The 18,286-nt window shown below is 45.0% G+C and overlaps 1 protein-coding gene across 2 annotated transcripts in view; it reads right to left on the bottom strand.

The window, feature by feature from the left end:
• The window catches only part of KIAA1549L (KIAA1549 like), a gene marked incomplete at both ends in the record, with an annotated part of 287,743 nt that overhangs the window by 40,604 nt on the left and 228,853 nt on the right, over nt 1-18,286 (bottom strand). For both annotated transcript variants that reach the window (XM_081241354.1, XM_081241355.1), the window contains one exon: nt 14,140-14,269. In XM_081241354.1, the coding sequence (XP_081097480.1) occupies nt 14,140-14,269 (130 nt within the window). The remainder of the gene's footprint in view (nt 1-14,139; nt 14,270-18,286) is intronic.

Genomic DNA, 18,286 nt, shown 5'->3' with positions numbered 1-18,286 from the left:
GGCTTCATTACATAGGCACGATTGACTAATCACTGGAAACTGAACTCGATCTCTAGCCCCTCTTCCCTTCCTGGAGGTCAGGGGGTGGGAGTGGGACTGAAAGTTCCAACCCTTAATCACATGGTGGGCTCCACCAGCAACCAGCCCCCATCCTTAGGTGCTTTCTAGGTCACCTCATTAACATAAAGGACATTTAATGCTTCCATCACTCAGGAAATCCCAAGGGGTTTTGGAGCTCCAGGCCAGCAACAAGGACTAAGACCAAATAATCTATTTCTTATTATAAATCACAATATCACAGTGGGTGAGACAATTCACAGCAGTCCTGCGATGTCTAAAGTGCTAGAGTGGAAAAGAAACAGAAAAAAGAGTATCCCTCTCTCCCTCATGGAATCTGTTAGCCACAGGTACAACAGCTAATGTTCACTGTGCATCTTCTAGGTGCTTTACCTGCATTAATTCATTTAATCCTCACAACAACCCTATAAGGCAGGTTCAACCTGCATGCCCATTTTCCAGGTGGAGAAACTAAAGCAGGTAGGTGAAATAACTAGCCCAGCTTCACACTGCCAGTGTCTAGCCAAGCTGGACTGTGAACCCAGCTTAGCTCCAGAGGCCATGAGCATAACCATTACACAGTACTGATTGTGCATGTTGAGAACAATACATGAGCCAGAGTCAACTAATGACTAATACCTTTTAAAAAATCAACCTGAAGGCTTCCCTGGTGGCGCAGTGGTTGAGAGTCCGCCTGCCGATGCAGGGGACATGGGTTTGTGCCCCGGTCTGGGAAGATCCCACATGCCACAGAGTGGCTGGGCCCGTGAGCCATGGCCACTGGGCCTGCGCGTCCAGAGCCTGTGCTCCGCAGCGGGAGAGGCCACAACAGTGAGAGGTCCGTGTACCACACAAAAAATAAAAAGTTAAAACATTAAAAATAAAATAAAAAATCAACCTGAAAGTAAACACACAAGAATGGCTTTCTCTCGTGGGAAGCTATTTTGCTTTTTGCTCTTGAGACGAGTCATCACCTCCTTCTTCTCATCTTCTTAGCTGAGTTGGCCCTGCAGGCAGCAAGGGGACTCAGGCTCAATTTTGAGAGCTGACGCGAATCCGCAGCCAAACAGGTTCTCCCTGTCACCAACTCAAATCTGCTCTTCCTCCTCCCACCTCTTGAAAAAGCCAGACAGACCCACAAAATCCCTCTTGGTCACTCCGTCTCCAAAACACAACCTAGCCAGGACTCCCCAAGCCCACAGGGAGAAATGGTCATGGGCTTATCGCCATGCCAATCTTTCCTTTTATGGACGGTCAACCAAAGAGGTGTTTGTCCCACAACTGAGACTGGAGGGACAAGTGACATGGAGGACTGTGCTGGTTTTGCCCTTAAAAGGCCCAAAGACTGATGTTCCTTAAGTCGCAGGTACTGTAATGGCCTCAGCATCCATCCACTCCTCTCCCTGGGTCTCAGACAGGAGCTCTGGCGGGGGGGGGGGGGGCTGGCAGGGACTAATAAGCCTGTCCCAGCTCTGCTGCTGAGGTCTGACTGGGTTAAATCAATCAGTATAAGCCCCCTCCTCCCCACGCTGCATTGATACAGGGGTGGGGTGGGCACTTGACCTACGGTGGCTCAGTTAGAGTAAAACCCATAAGCTTCGTTTCATGGCTGGGAAAAGAGATATTCTCTCTTGCGTTGGCCAATGCAGTATGTAGACACAAGGCCTGAGGCTGCTGCAGCCATTTCCTACAGGAGAGAATCAACCTGTAGATGAACCCAAAGCATGAGGGGGACAGCACTGCATAATGCAGAGAAAAGGAACGGGAGCATCAATCAGACCAGGCCCAGATTTACTGTACCCAATACATGCCCTTAATGAGTAGAGACAGTCTGAGTTGGGTTCAGTTTTCTGTTATTTTAGCCAAAGCATCCTAACTGATAACCACCATTTAGACTGAACTTCAAACAGTAACATGCATTTGTCTACAGTGTTGATAAGCCAGTCAAATCAACGGTTTATCTGGCTCAGAGCTAAATCTGCACCATTATTTTCAAGTCTCAGCTCCAGAGTCACTTCTGGTTGACACTTGCTTGTTCATTTGCTCAAAAAATAGAGACACGGCATCTAATATGCGTTGGTTCTTATTCTGAGTGCTGAGGCTCCCAGGATGAATAAGACATGATTCCTGTCCTTGAGGAGGGCAGCGGGGCTATAATATATATAAACCCACAGAGGGAGAATGGGGAGTAAGGGCTTTGATTGGGGTGAGTCCCAGGTGCTACTGGAACACGAAGGACGGCATTTAAGTCAGACCACAGACGTGAGGTCGAGGAAAAGATTCTCAGGGAGATGATGTTCAACCGAGTCTGAAAGCATTGCCTGCATAGGCAGTTCTCAACTGGGAACACGTTTGCCCCCAGGGTACACTCAGCAATGTCTGGAGGCATTTTTTGGCTCTCACAACTGGGAGGTGCTCCTGGCAGCTGGTGGGTAGAGGCCAGGGATGCTGCTAACCGTCGTACAATGCACAGGACAGCCCTCCATCCAAAGAATGATCCAGCCCCAAATATCAATAGTGCTGAAGTTGAGAAACCTTGGCCTGCCCTAGGCTGGAGGGAAGGGATGTTCTGAGCAGAGGGAGGAGCACATGCAAAGCACATGCGGAGATGTGAGATCACAGGGCAAGTCTGGGAAGGGCGTGTAGGGCCGGAACCAAGGGGTGGATTAGAAGCAGCAGCAGTAGCCAGAGGGCGTGCCCAGGCCAGCCCGAGCAGATGGGTCCTGAGCCGGAAGCTTAGAGTTTGAGTCTTATGCCCAAGCCCTGAGGAGGTACTGAAGGATTTTAAACAAGGGTATGTGTTTTAGAAGGTTTCCTCTGGCAGCCGTGGGACAGACAGGAAGAGACTTTCAGGAGGACTTCCTGTTCCCATCCAAGTTCACTGGCACAACCAGCTGCATATGTCTCTACCTGTCTCTTCCACTAGTCTGCAAAAGCACCTCGGGGCAAGCAGTAGTTAATCTACCTTTCTCTTCTCCATAGAGCCTCACACAGGTAGTCACATGTGGGGCTTAGATGCCAATGCCAGCAGACAAGGGAAAAATCATGTAGTGAAACCTTTGAGAAGTCCTTAAATCGTCCATATGGTACAGCATGCATGGCCTGTGTGTACCATCTTACAGGACAATATGTAAAAAAAACAGATCACCTGTAATGCACGATATGAGCAGAATACAGACAAAAGCTATTTTTTTTGCAATATTTAAATTTCTTTCCTTTGTCTTACAGGGTCTATATTACCGATTTTGCATATGTTAAACGCAATATAATGCAGTGGTTCCACTGCACATGAGAAATGTTTGCAGAGGAAATGAAGGAGTAGCAACTACCAAGGGGTGTTCTCATTTGTCCCCTGGCCTTCGGCTCCTGCAGGAATTCAAGGGCCACAGTGGGCCAAGGAACACCAGGGCTGGGAGGCACTAGCGTGGGGTGGATGGTGCTGTGCTGCTCAGGACTCTAGGGCTCCTGCCCGAGCTGCTGGGCACGCCGCCAGCCCTCAGGTGTCAACAGGGAATCGCCCTCACTCTCCCTGGGCATTTAGTGGGAACCGGCAGTGGCAACTCTCTCGCTGGGAATTGTCCTTGGCTAAAGAGAGCTGCCTCTCCCAAGGACACCTAGGGACTGGCCAGTGCTAGAGGATAAGAGCCCAGACGCTTCTCGAAAACCCGGGACAGCTCTTCAGGGCCATGTGAGCTACAGAGCTCCCCGTGGGGTGAGCTGAGGGCTTGGAGTTCCTGTACCATAGCCCGACCTTTAACTCTGTCCAATCCTGCTTCCTTCCCTTCCCCTACAGGTGTCCACACCAAGAGCATGCTGGGGACGCTGGCCTGCAGTAAGTGGCTGCCCTAGTCAAGAGGCTAAGAGCTCTCAGAGCCCAGAAGAGGCAGGGTGAGTGGGCGGGTACCAAGAGCAGGAACAGGCAGCGTCCAGAGCACAGGGAACCAGAGAGAACAGGCAGGCAGATGGCACTTGAGTGCTCACTAAGGAAGGGAAGCTGTTTGTCTCCTGCCCAGTGGAATCCTGTCGGCACGGGAGGGGAAGTTCAGCAGGGGAGGCCTGGCACCAAGTGGGGTCACTAGGCGGTCCTGAAGCCTGGCCCTCCACCCCCAAAATCTGCAAACAAGAATCTACTTCCTGCTCTCCACCTGCCAAGAGGCCTCCATCTTTGTGCGATGAACAGGCATCTTTGTGGGCAGCCACCAGCCCGCTGAGGTCTGGACTACACCAAAAGGCTCACTTCACCACCAAACACCTCCGCCTCTGCCTCAGCCTCAACCAGGGAGCCTGATCTCCCATTATCAGATATTTCCCTGGGATTAAAGGCCCCTGTTAAAACGTACTAGAAGTTAACTTGAGATAACATATCAAGCCAGGCTTATTAGCAGCTTAAACTACCTGGCAGAGGCAGGAGAAAGAAATGAAAGGCTGAGATGGGAGACCTCTATAAGGCAGTTCTAGGTGGGATGCTTAGGAGGCGATGGTGTTGGGGTCAGGGCCAACCCAGGGCACCTAGTTCAGAGGGCAACGGCGGGTTGCTTCTGGTAAAGGACAAAACCCCCAAATCCAACCATCTGCTTCCCAATGAAAGCAAAAGTTGGTTGTACCCTTAACTGGGCACATCACGCAGTGCCAGGGCATCCTTGTGCTTTGCCTTGGTCTCTAACTATCATGTCAGAGCCATAAGACACTGGGGGAGGGAGGGGAGAGGTGAGCAGGAGAGACTCCCATTAATAATAGGATTTACAAGTTTACTGAGAAGGCCCCAGACGTGCTGTATGCTATCTCAGGCAGTCAGGGGCCTTCCAGATCATATTTCATTTCCCTGAAAATGGAAGCCATCAAAACAACTGTTCCAATCCCTTGGCCTCCTTCCAGTAACCACTGTTCACCTGGAACAAAGGAAACTGGCTTCATTGTCAGCCGAGAGAGGCCAGCAAGATAAACAGCCCGTCACACACAATACACTGCGCCCAGCCTGCAGCCTGGGTGGGTACTGAGCTCTGAGCGGTGTTTCCATCTTCCTCTTTGCTATGCTTTCCTCCACTAGCTGCCCCAAATGCTTCCCAAATATTGCTCTGCCTGGTAATTCTCTATCTTGCTTTTACCCCGTGCCACAGTAGGAATGTTGGACCAGGCCTTGGCAACCTCTTTTTTGCACGCTTTCCTATAGCTCGAAGGCTAACAGCTAACATGCACTTGGGGCCCTCCAGGAGGAACTGGCTGTGACTGAGACTTAGGTTCTGTCAATTAAATGCACTAGTGTGTGGTTTGGACCAAGGGAATGGGGCAGGGCCCATCTTTCTGCTGGTCAGCAGTTCCAGGGCAGCCCACTTCCCTCACCTTATTGCTTGGGGCACAAGCAGTGGCCCCCTCTGCAGGGCCAGCCCTGTGGTTTTGTTCTCAGTCTTTCCTGCAACACTCTTCCAGCCCTCTGATAATTTTGGGAGCACCTAATTCCTTACAGTCCCTTTTTGTCTGTTTAAAATGGCTCGATGTGAGTCCGCCTGCCGATGCAGGGGACACGGGTTCGTGCCCCGGTCCGGGAAGATCCCACATGCCGTGGAGCGGCTGGGCCTGTGAGCCATGGCAGCTGAGCCTGTGTGTCCGGAGCCTATGCTCCGCAATGGGAGAGGCCACAACAGTGAGAGGCCCGCGTACCACAAAAAAAAAAAAAAAAGGCTCGATGTTTTCTGTTTTCTGCAGCTGAACCTTGTCTGATGTAGCGTCCCTTTTTGTAGGTTTACAAACTCTTCAGTTGTAAAATCATCTGGTTTCCGCTAACATATCAAAACATTTCCCCCAAGGTTGTAACAGTGCTGGTGATGGCTACATCACAGCCTTCGACAGCACCTCTACTGAGACGCATCAATGGATCAATCATCCTTCTTAACATTTTCACTCACTGCCCACATGTTTGTTAAGGTCTGAGCACTGCCAGGGTGTGGAATTCCGGACAAGGTGCTGGAGACAAACTAAGGGAAACGCCTGTAAAGCTCTCTACTTCTGGGAGGTCAGCACTCATTTTCAACATTATAATTCAAACCATTGTTTCAGAGATGCTCTCGTGGCCAAGGCACATAGCTGACCCTATTCCTGTCATAGGTTTTTGAAGTCCAAATGCAAATCAAGGTTGAGTAAGTGCGTTTTTATTTCTGGGGAATGATTTGATTATTACTTGCTTTTTGGAAGCAAAGACTGATTCATCATCCACATACAGGGGTTAACAATTTGGCTGATGTAGGAAAAAACAGTTGGGTCTTTATTCTGCCTGAGAAGTCACATTTGGGGCATTTTCTTTTCCTTTCCCCACTGCTTCATTATTTTCTATATGACTTTCATTTGGAAAATAACATTTAAAAAATAATTTGAGGGCTTCCCTGGTGGCGCAGTGGTTGAGAGTCCGCCTGCCGATGCAGGGGATACGGGTTCGTGCCCCGGTCTGGGAAGATCCCACATGCCGCGGAGTGGCTGGGCCCGTGAGCCATGGCCGCTGAGCCTGCGCATACGGAGCCTGTGCTCTGCAACGGGAGTGGCCACAACAGTGAGAGGCCCGCATACCGCAAAAAAATAAAAGTAAAAAAAAAATAATTTGAAATAGTTATTTTTGTTTTGAAATATTAGGCTGACATTATCTTTTCTACCCTCTTTCTGCACTTGGAGGAATTAACTTCAATTAATTTCAAAGTTACTTTAAAGATATGATCTGTCCTTGTTAGGACGGATCAGTTTTGGACATCCTTCTAAAATCATGCCTTCTTCTAAAAGGGGTGCCTGCTCCTGAAAATTACTATCCAAGTGAGCCCCAGTAAATGCCAGGAGTGTGTGGCATTCCTTATCTGTTAGGGTGGCAAAGTGGTTGAGAATTCTTGCTGCAAAACACAGGGATTCCCAAACCCCCTGGAGCTAAGAGTCTCTCTTCCGTAGGCCCTCACTTTTCCTGTTCAGTGGAAAAATTCTGAAACAATACAGGCTGCCATCAGTCCTGGGACTAAGATTTGCCCATGAAGAGTGTGTTTGTTGGCTTATTTGTTTATTTATTCATTTGTTTTTACATGCAGATGTTTCCTTTGGGACTCTAAAGCAGGCAACCTTTGAAAAATTCACACTTAAATCAACTTCCTGGTGCTTCTGTTTCTACCATGTCAAGGAGCTGGTCCCGACAAACCTCTCGGATAGCCTCATCTATCAGAGGGAAGACAGCCGAAGCAAGATGAACTACAATCCTGCAGCCTGTGGAACAAAAACCACATTCACAGAAAGATAGACAAGATGAAAAGGCAGAGGTCTATGTACCGGATGAAGGAACAAGATAAAACCCCAGAAAAACAACTAAATGAAGTGGAGACAGGCAACCTTCCAGAAAAAGAATTCATAATAATGATAGTGAAGATGATCCAGGACCTCAGAAAAGGAATGGAGGCAAAGATCAAGAAGATGCAAGAAATGTTTATCAAAGACCTAGAAGAATTAAAGAACAAACACCTAGAAGAATTAAAGAACGAATAAACAGAGATGAACAATACAATAACAAATGAAAAATACACTAGAAGGAATCAATAGCAGAATAACTGAGGCCGAAGAACGGATAAGTGACCTGGAAGACAGAACGGTGGAATTCACTGCCACGGAACAGAATAAAGAAAAAAGAATGAAAGGAAATGAAGACAGCCTAAGAGACCTCTGGGACAACATTAAATGCAACAACATTTGCATTATAGGGGTCCCAGAAGGAGAAGAGAGAGAGAAAGGACCTGAGAAAATATTTGAAGAGATTATAGTCGAAAACTTCCCTAACATGGGAAAGGAAATAGCCACCCAAGTCCAGGAAATGCAGAGTCCCAGGCAAGATAAACCCAAGGAGAAACACGCCAAGACACATAGTAATCAAATTGACAAAAATTAAAGACAAAGAAAAATTATTGAAAGTAACAAAGGAAAAATGGCAAATAACATACAAGGGAACTCCCATAAGGTTAACAGCTGATTTCTCAGCAGAAACTCTACAAGCCAGAAGGGAGTGGCATGATATACTTAAAGTGACGAAAAGGAAGAAACTACAATCAAGATTACTCTACCCGGCAAGGATGTCATTCAGATTCAACAGAGAAATCAAAAGCTTTACAGACAGGCAAAAGCTAAGAGAGGGCTTCCCTGGTGGCGCAGTGCTTGAGAGTCCGCCTGCCGATGCAGGGGACACGGGATCCGGGAAGATCCCATATGCCATGGAGCGGCAGGGCCTGTGAGCCATGGCCGCTGAGCCTGCGCGTTCGGAGCCTGTGCTCCGCAATGGGAGAGGCCACAACAGTGAGAGGCCCGCGTACCGTAAAAAAAAAAAAAAAAAAAATCTTCCAACAAACAAAAGTCCAGGACCAGATGGCTTCACAGGTGAATTCTATCAAACATTTAGAGAAGAGCTAACACCCATCCTTCTCAAACTATTCCAAAAAATTGTGGAGGAAGGAACACTCCCAAACTCATTCTATAAGGCCACCATCACCCTGATACCAAAACCAGACAAAGATACTACAAAAAAAGAAAATTACAGACCAATATCACTGCTGAATATAGATGCAAAAATCCTCAACAAAATACTAGCAAACAATCCAATAACACATTAAAAGGATCATACACCATGATCAAGTGGGATTTATCCCAAGGATGCAAGGATTCTTCAATATATGCAAATCAATCAATGTGATACACCATATTAACAAATTGAAGAATAAAAACCGTATCATCATCTCAATAGATGCAGAAAAAGCTTCTGACAAAATTCAACACCCATTTATGATAAAAACTCTCCAGAAAGTGGGCATAGAGGGAACCTACCTCAACATAATAAAGGCCATATACGAAAAACCCACAGCAAACATCATTCTCAATGGTGAAAAACTGAAAGCATTTCCTCTAAGATCAGGAACAAGACAAAGATGTCCACTCTTGCCACTACTATTCAACATGGTTTTGGAAGTCCTAGGCACGGCAATCAGAGAAGAAAAGGAAATAAAAGGAATCCAAATTGGAAAAGAAGAAGTAAAACTGTCATTGTTTGCAGATGACATGATACTATAAAAAGAGAATCCTAAAGATGCTACCAGGAAACTACTAGAGCTAATCAATGAATTTGGTAAAGTTGCAGGATACAAAATTAATGCACAGAAATCTCTTGCATTCCTATACTCTAATGATGAAAAATCTGAAAGAGAAATTAAGGAAACACTCCCATTTACCACTGCAACTAAAAGAATAAAATACCTAGGAATAAACCTACCTAGGGAGACAAAAGACCTGTATGCAGAAAACTATAAGACACTGATGAAAGAAATTAAAGATGATACAAACAGATGGGGAGATATACCATGTTCTTGGATTGGATGCATCAATATTGTGAGAATGACTATACTGCCAAAGCAATCTACAGATTCAATGCAATCCCTAACAAATTACCAATGACATTTTTTACAGAACTAGAACAAAAACATCTTAAAATTTGTATGGAGACACAGAAGACCCTGAATAGCCAAAGCAGTCTTGAGGGAAAAAAACGGAGCTGGAGGAATCAGACTCCCTGACTTCAGACTATACTACAAAGCTACAGTAATCAAGGCAATATGGTACTGGCACAAAAACAGGAATATAGATCAATGGAACAAGATAGAAAGCCCAGAGATAAACCCATGCACCTATGGTCAACTAATCTATGACAAAGGAGGCAAGGATATACAATGGAGAAAAGACAGTCTCTTCAATAAGTGGTGCTGGGAAAACTGGACAGCTACATGTAAAAGAATGAAATTAGAACAATCCCTAACATCATACACAAAAATACACTCAAAATGGATTAGAGACCTAAATGTAAGACTAGACACTATAAAACTCGTAGAGGAAAACATAGGAAGAACCGTCTTTGACATAAATCACAGCAAGATCTTTTTTGACCCACCTCCTATAGTAATGGAAATAAAAACAAAAATAAACAAATGGGACCTAATGAAACTTAGAAGCTTTTGCACAACAAAGGAAACTACAAACAAGATGAAAAGATAACCCTCAGCATGGGAGAAAACATTTGCAAATGAATCAATGGACAAAGGATTAACCTCCAAATATATAAACAGCTCACGTGGGCTTCCCTGGTGGCGCAGTGGTTGAGAGTCTGCCTGCCGATGCAGGGGACACGGGTTCGTGCCCCAGTCCGGGAAGATCCCACATGCCATGGAGCGGCTGGGCCCGTGAGCCATGGCCGCTGAGCCTGCGCATCTGGAGCCTGTGCTCCGCAATAGGAGAGGCCACAGCAGTGAGAGGCCCACGTACCGCAAAAAAAAAAAAAAAAAAAAAAAAAAAAAAAAAAACAGCTCACGCAGTTCAATATTAAAGAAACAAACAACCCAATTCAAAAATGGGCAGAAGACCTACATAGACATTTCTCCAAAGAAGACATACAGACGGCCAAGAGGCACATGAAAAGCTGCTCAACATCACTAATTATTAGAGAAATGCAAGTCAAAACTACAATGAGGTATCACCTCACACCAGTTAGAATGGGCATCATCAGAAAATCTACAAACAACAAATGCTGGAGAGGGTGTGGAGAAAAGGGAACCCTCTTGCACTGTTGGTGGGAATGTAAATTGATACAGCCACCATGGAGAACAGTATGGAGGTTCCTTAAAAAACTAAAAATAGAATTACCAGGTGACCCAGCAATCCCACTACTGGGCATATACCCAGAGAAAACCATAATTCAAAAAGACCCACAGGGCTTCCCTGGTGGCGCAGTTGTTGAGAGTCCACCTGCCAGTGCAGGGGACACAGGTTCATGCCCCGGTCCGGGAAGATCCCACATGCCGCGGAGCGGCTGGGTCCGTGAGCCATGGCCGCTGAGTCTGCGCGTCCGGAGCCTGTGCTCCGCAACAGGAGAGGCCCGCGTACCGCAAAAAAAAAAAAAAAAAAAAAGACACATGTACCCCAATGTTCATTGCAGCACTATTTACAATACCCAGGTCATGGAAGCAACCTAAATGCCCATCGGCAGATGAATGGATAAAGAAGATGTGGTACATATATACAATGGAATATTACTCAGCCATAAAAAGGAATGAAATTGGGTCATTTGTAGAGACGTGGATGGACCTAGAGACTGTCATACAGAGTGAAGTAAGTCAGAAAGAGAAAAACAAATATCGTATATTAACACATATATGTGGAACCTAGAAAAATAGTACAGATGAACCGGTTTGTAGGGCAGAAATAGAGACATAGATGTAGAAAAGAAACGTATGGACACCAAGGGGGGAAAGTGGCAGGGGGTGGTGGTGGTGGTGTGATGAATTGGGAGATTGGGATTGACATATATACACTAATATGTATAAAATGGATAACTAATAACAACCTGCTGTATAAAAAATAAATAAAATAAAATTCAAAAATTCACAAGAAAAAAAAAAAGGATCTGGTCCCTCTGGTGTTTCCTAATCTGGCAGATATGACTTGGAAATGTTGGCCTGGCTTCAAGATCCCCAGACCCAGTAGGAAGCATGACGTGTTTCCAACTGAATGACCTGTTCACTGTTGAGCTAATGGATTCTTTTGCCAGGAGTGATTCAGGACTTTTGGAAAATCAAGATTCAGAAAACGAATGCATGCGTTGTTTAAAACTAAGACTCTTATTTTTCTGCTTTATCTGCTGGTCCATTTTTTGCTTGTGTGGGTTATCCATGCAAGAATTTTGTGAGACCTGACATCTTATAGAGATCAGAAATACAGGGCATATATTATGTTATGAGAAGACAGCTGTACAGTGTTGTGAGGGCACATGCAGGTCGTATTGTGGTGGTTAAGGGGACGGGCTCTGGAGTCGGGTAAACTTATTATGTAACTGCTTGGAGCCTTGGTTTCCCATCTGTACAACGGACATAATGAGAGCACCTACCTGACTGGTGACTGCAAATTCAATGAGATTATACATGCAAAAAGACTAGAATAGGGCCTGGTCTAGTGTGTGCAGTCAGGAAATGATAGCAAATACTTCTCATGGGATTAAAAGGCTCAGGAGGAGATACAAGAAAGAATTTCATTCTCAGCATCAACAGTCTAAATTCCTAAAATTGTTCCCTAGATGATCATCTTCTCTTAAGGAAACTTATATTTGCTTGTGTTTTTGTGATCACACACACTTTTCAAAGAATTGTACATTTTAAAATATCTACTGAAATGAAGTGTGCTTCCCCTAAAGTAATCTGTAATTGGAATATTTATACATGTTTGTGAGAGGTGAGCAACCTCCTTTAAAAAATCGACCCCCTTGGCTTCCCTGGTGGCGCAGTGGTTGAGAGTCCGCCTGCCGATGCAGGGGACACGGGTTCGTGCCCCGGTCTGGGAAGATGCCACATGCCGTGGAGCGGCTGGGCCCGTGAGCCATGGCCGCTGAGCCTGCGCGTCCGGAGCCTGTGCTCCGCAACGGGAGAGGCCACAACAGTGAGAGGCCCGCGTACCACAAAAAAAAAAAAAAAAAAAAAAAAAATCGACCCTCTCCTTCTACTGTTCTACACAACATTCCAAGAGTATTAGGTGAGTACTGCAAGTCCTGGCAAAGTGGTAAAAAAATACCCTGCAGTGTTCTCTTTTCAAGACTAATAGGGAAACCTCTGGCCTGTTTCCTCAAACTGTAAAAATGTCTGTGTCTAGGACCTCATGAGAAATCTATTAATACAAATCCTGAAATAAATTAAGAATCCTATCATACCTCAGCAGAATAGTCCCGAGCAGAAGAAGAAATTCCCCAAACTACAAGCATCCAGGAAGAATACTCACTGTTAGTAGGGAGAGATTAATTGGAAATTTCAAACGCCCTATTTTTAACCACAGGCTGATTATCAAATTGATGATCAAGTTTAGTATAAGAAGTATTTGTATGGGGAGAAAATTTAACATTGAATAACTTAATCTGGAGGAGAAAAAAAGATTTGCCCAAAGCATCTGGAATTTTACAAAACTAAACCATCAAACGGTTTTCTATAGAAAAGGAAAGAGAAATAAAAGATAAGGGTATCATCACCAACACAAATATCAAGTTTAAATGTAAGGAAGGTAATTAGAATTCAAATTAGGTATAATATCTCTGTTTCTAATTGGACCATTAAAAACTCCCACTTTAAGTTTTTGTGGCAAACAATGACCAGTCCTGAGGGTGGAGAAATCGTATTGCCTTCAAATTAGCACCAGATGTTTAAAAAATCAAGTGTCATTTTCAAATTACAAGCTCACAATTGTAATAAAACTTTATCTGGATACATCTGAATCATAACTCTCGTTACAGAAAAATTTTTATTTGTCATTAGAGAAACATTTTAGGAGAAAGGGAAAGAAACATTTTCATAGAACATAAGAGGATATTCGAGGCCATTTGAAATCTTGGGGCAGAAGGAAGCATTATTGAACATCTCAGCATAGTATTGTTCACGTGAGCTCATGAGAGCAACTACATGTGACGGGATGTAAACAACGCGAGAGGAGGCACCAAATTGTAAGTCATCACCTGGGGGCGTCTGATGGGATTAGAAGCATTTTTACAGCTTGGAGCATCCCTGCACATAAGCAGGTGCTTCATCATATGCAATCACCAAATCGCTCTGTTGGAAATCTCATTGTTTCCATGGCATATTGAGGAGTTATGAAATCAGGAACAAGTCCAACTTCTCAACGGTGCTATGGATTAAAAGAAGCCTATGTTCAAATGAATTCTAACCCACAGCCATAGTTCCTACTGAGTTTGTAAGGACAAAGAGGAAAAAAATTAAGGACATTTAGAATTGCTGTTGAGTTTAAGGTCAATAATGTACTATTCATATAATGGTTGAATTTAGACATTGAGCTCCTTTGAGCAATAATTTGTTACTCTGACACATTCCAATTAGTCTCACTTTGCAAAATAGGTATTAAGGAATAATAAAACAGAAACCATTTTAGTGCATTTTAAAATTCCACTAATATGCAGTAAACTGAAACATTATAGGACGCTCTCTCCCCTCTGCATTCAGGACAAAGCAAAGCTGTATTCAGCTCGGCCCACCAGAGACTTACATCGTATCCGCTGTTACGGATTCCACGCCGAGGTCGCTCCCGAGTCACCAGAAGGTCCATCTCCGTTTCGCCCGGGCTCGGGCTGTTCAGAGATTGCCGACTCCGGTAGACAGAGTTCTTCATCTGTTGCCTGAAGAAAATTCAACAACTGTTATGATGCAGCAAATGCCCTGACAGATGGAATTCTCCACTGATCCAAACTACAGGCAACCAATGAAGGGTTTGGATTTGCTTCACGAATCTCAGAATTGATGGTATTTGTTCCCTGGCCATCAGGGGCTGTAGAAAGAGTAGAATAAAGAATTTTCTTCCAGATGCTATAACCATTTGGCTGAATTGTAAATGCTCTTTTGTATGGAAACTAGGTAACTATAATCAATTGCAACAATGCAACCTCATCTAAAATTCTGATGATGGCAAGGCCAGGGGCTCTCCCTTGACCCTCTAGGACAGCTAATGCTGGAAGAACAAACTTGCTTTTGTTAGCTTTGTTGACTTAGCAGCCTCCTACTCCTTTTCATCTTTCTGATTTCACATGCAGGGTTCCATGATGCGTTAACAAACGCTGTGGCTAATGAGCTTCTCAAACACAAGTGTTGATAGATTTTCTTTTCTACCTTTACCACAGTGGATTCCCTTCTGGGCTAAGGAGCTATAAACCAAAAGGCAATTTGGGGCCCATCCATCCATCCATTCATCATTCAGTATTTACTGAGTGGCTACTATGTACCAGGCACTGCAGAAGATGATGAAGATTCACAGTGAGCAAGACAGACATGGCCCTGCTCTCCTGAGCTTACATTCTAATAAGGGAGACAGACAATTCGCATGATAATTTCCAAGAAAAATAAGGGCTAGGAAGAAAAACGAGGTGATGTGACACATGGCGATAGGATGGGGGATGACTTTAGATAGGATGGTCAGGGAAGGCCTCTCTGGAGAGGTGACATTTCGGCAGACACCTTAACAGAGCCAGCCACATGCCAATCTAGGCATAGAGCATTTCAGTCCCAGGGAGTAGCATGTGCAGAGGCTCCACTCAGTTCCCACTAGGAAATGCATCATCACTGTCTTCTTTCCGCTTGTCATTAGAGGAATTTTTTGAGGAGGGGGAAAGAAACTAACATAGTGAGGGCTGTGGCTGTGCTTTTCTTCTTGCACAAGAGTCAACTCTTAGCAGCAGGGACTTTCACATGATCCTGCAGGGTTCATCCCACAAAGGCGGGATAAAATCACTGGCTATTTCCCTCTCATCCAACAGTAAGTTTCTCTCTGTAAATAACTTGCATTTCAGAGCATCTGCCTTCAGAGAACTCCCCAAACACCACCTATTTTGTGTCTCGGTTCTAAGATTCTATCCATTCGTGGGTTGAAGTTAAAGAGGTTGCATTATTTATTCCCAGTGACTATGGAAGAAACCTGGGACATATAGATACCTTTTCATGATCCCACACAGTCTGTCCCAGCATGACACTCACACACTGTTAGTCTAGAACAGACATTAGAACTCCCAAGGCAAGACACTACCCTTGCAATTAGTCTAGGGAATAAAACACACTATTAGACCGACTCCCTCACCATGAGGAGCTTATACCTGTTTAGAGAGCCTCTGTGGTCTTTGCTTGCCTGGCACCCAGGACAACCCTCTTTAGGTAAGAGCACTAGGATGTTCTTTGGGGGCCAGCTTTCCTCCAGGGATAGGCATGTGACTCAGGCTGGACAGTCATAGCATCACAACCCCATGGCCATAAGAGTTGGTCAGAGGGTGGGCACTTGAGTTAGTCAAATGAGACTAAGTCTCAAGGCTTTTGCTACGGCAACCAGCAAAGAGGCATTCTCTTGGCACTGAGGTTTCTAAGAAGATAGGATATAAGCCTAGACTTGTTGGTAACCAGTTTGCCACTATGAGGTAAAAGGCTGCCTGTAAACCAGCCAGCAAAGAGTGAAGCAACAGCAAGGTAAACATGGAAGACATTCTATGACCTCTTGGATCTAGCTGAAGCTAGATCTCCTGAAGCTTTGGCCTGTTCAATGGTAAATTCCCCTTTTATTTAACCAGTTTGTGTTGGTTTTCCATCATTTACATCCAAAAGAATCCTGACTCATATAGGAGCTTACCACCTAGTGTTATCAAATGTGCCCTACAGTTATCTGCAATTAGAGGCTTCCTTTAGGAAAGAAGCACAACCTTGTGAAACAGAATCTGTTCTGAGTGATTCACACGTTAAGGCAGATCCCAAAGAATTCTTACCCTTGACCTAATTACAAATCATTTTTTGAAGAAGCAGACTTCACAACTGTCCTGAGATTGCCAATTACTAATAAAGGTGATGGAGGAGTAAATACTAGGATTAGCAATTGACATTTAAGTAGTTTGTTTTGGAAGTATTAGAAATACAACAGTGAGATTGTGTAAGCCCTTTCAAGAACCATGAACGGGGCGGGGCGGGGGGTGAGCCCTTAGACACTGGCACACACCCCAGTCTCCTTTTCTGTCAAAGACAATGTTCTTTTATATACAGCTTGAAGACTGCAGTTTGACATGGATCTCAATTGACCAGATCACCAATGTGTGCCTGATATGCAAGCAACTACTTCGAGATAAATTAGGCTTTCAGGTAGAGAAATTACTTATTTTCATCAAATAGAGTTCCATTAGGTATATTCATTTCCTATTGGTATTTTTGCTATATTCTTTAAAAGTTAACAAATTTTGACACTTGCAAACTTAAGACATAAGTTTTTTAACCTTTGAAAATACTGCCGGGAGGATAATGATAAATATTATTTGGATTTTTTTGGAGCCTGGGATTAACCACTATAGTTTAAGAATGTAGTTTCCAAACTGTGTTCTACAGAACCCTAGGGTTCCATAAAGATGGACTAGAGCCATTGAGCAGGAGGAGGTCGCCCTGCTTCTATCAGAGAAACTCTGTCTTTACAGGTTATTGCCTTAGGTTGGGTTCCGCCAAAAGCAAGCTCTGTGATGATCTGAGTAGAAGTAGAAGTGGTTTATTTGGGAGAGGGTTCCAGGAAGCACAAGTTGGGAATTGGGAAAATGAGAGAGGGAAGGAAAGGAAGCCAATAAAGGATATGATCCAGAGCAGATCAGTGTTTTGGGAATCTGGGGCTCAAACTCACTAGAGAAGTGTGGGAGACAGATGTTTTAAAATGTAGGTTTCGGGCTTCCCTGGTGGCGCAGTGGTTGAGAGTCCGCCTGCCGAGGCAGGGGACACGGGTTCGTGTCCCGGTCCGGGAAGATCCCACGTGCCGCGAAGCGGCTGGGCCCATGAGCCATGGCCGCTGAGCCTGCGCGTCCGGAGCCTGTGCTCCGCAACGGGAGAGGCCACAACAGTGAGAGGCCCGCGTACCGCAAAAACAAAAAAAATTTTTTTTTTAATAAAATAAAACAAAATGGAGGTTTCATTATTATTCAGGTATGGTAAAACCAACAGATCAGGGGATGACTGCCATTGAAAAGATAGCTCGTATACTCACAGATCTCAAGAGGAAAGGGCATGCCACACTATGGAGGGCCACATGGAAAGCACAAAGGTCAGTCACAAGGCAGTGGGAGTGTGGGGAAAATGTGGGCAAGAGCCTTTATTGTGGCTTTCATGGGAAAGAACTGGCAAGGCAGGGTAAGCAGGCTTAGGACTGGCTCACTTGAAAGATTCTGGCAGACTCTGGGACATGGGAGCTGTCCCTGTTTGTCTGGTACCTGGCCAGGGTGATTTGGGCAGGGAGACTGGGGCTCAGATTGCAAAAGCCCTGTGTGCAAGAGGCAGCTGGAGTCTGGGCTCTAGCTTGTTTGGTTTGTGTCTGACAAGTGCACTTGCACGTGAGACTTACTATCCCTAAGAAAAGGCTAGCCAGCCCTGGGAGGGGCAGTTTCTCCAGGGGCAAGGTCCCAGATGTCAAATCATCAAACACAGAAACCAGACAACGTGGTTATTACAACAGTGTATAGTTCTTCTGCCAGGGGTCTTTATCCATCAGTTCCCATCTGTCAGTGACTACAGCTGCTCCTGAGCACATTAACTACCTGACACTTCTGGTCGGGGGCTCATGTCAGAGTCACAGATGAAGGATGCTGCTGGCCTATAGGGGGGCTGAGGGGACATGTAGGGGGCCTCCGACAGCACCT

Source organism: Mesoplodon bidens, assembly GCF_964165515.1.
Source record: "Mesoplodon bidens genome assembly, chromosome: 7".
Lineage (NCBI taxonomy): Eukaryota > Metazoa > Chordata > Mammalia > Artiodactyla > Ziphiidae > Mesoplodon > Mesoplodon bidens.
The sequence above is the reverse complement of the archived record's forward strand: the minus strand, read 5'-3'. Positions and strand labels throughout refer to the sequence as shown.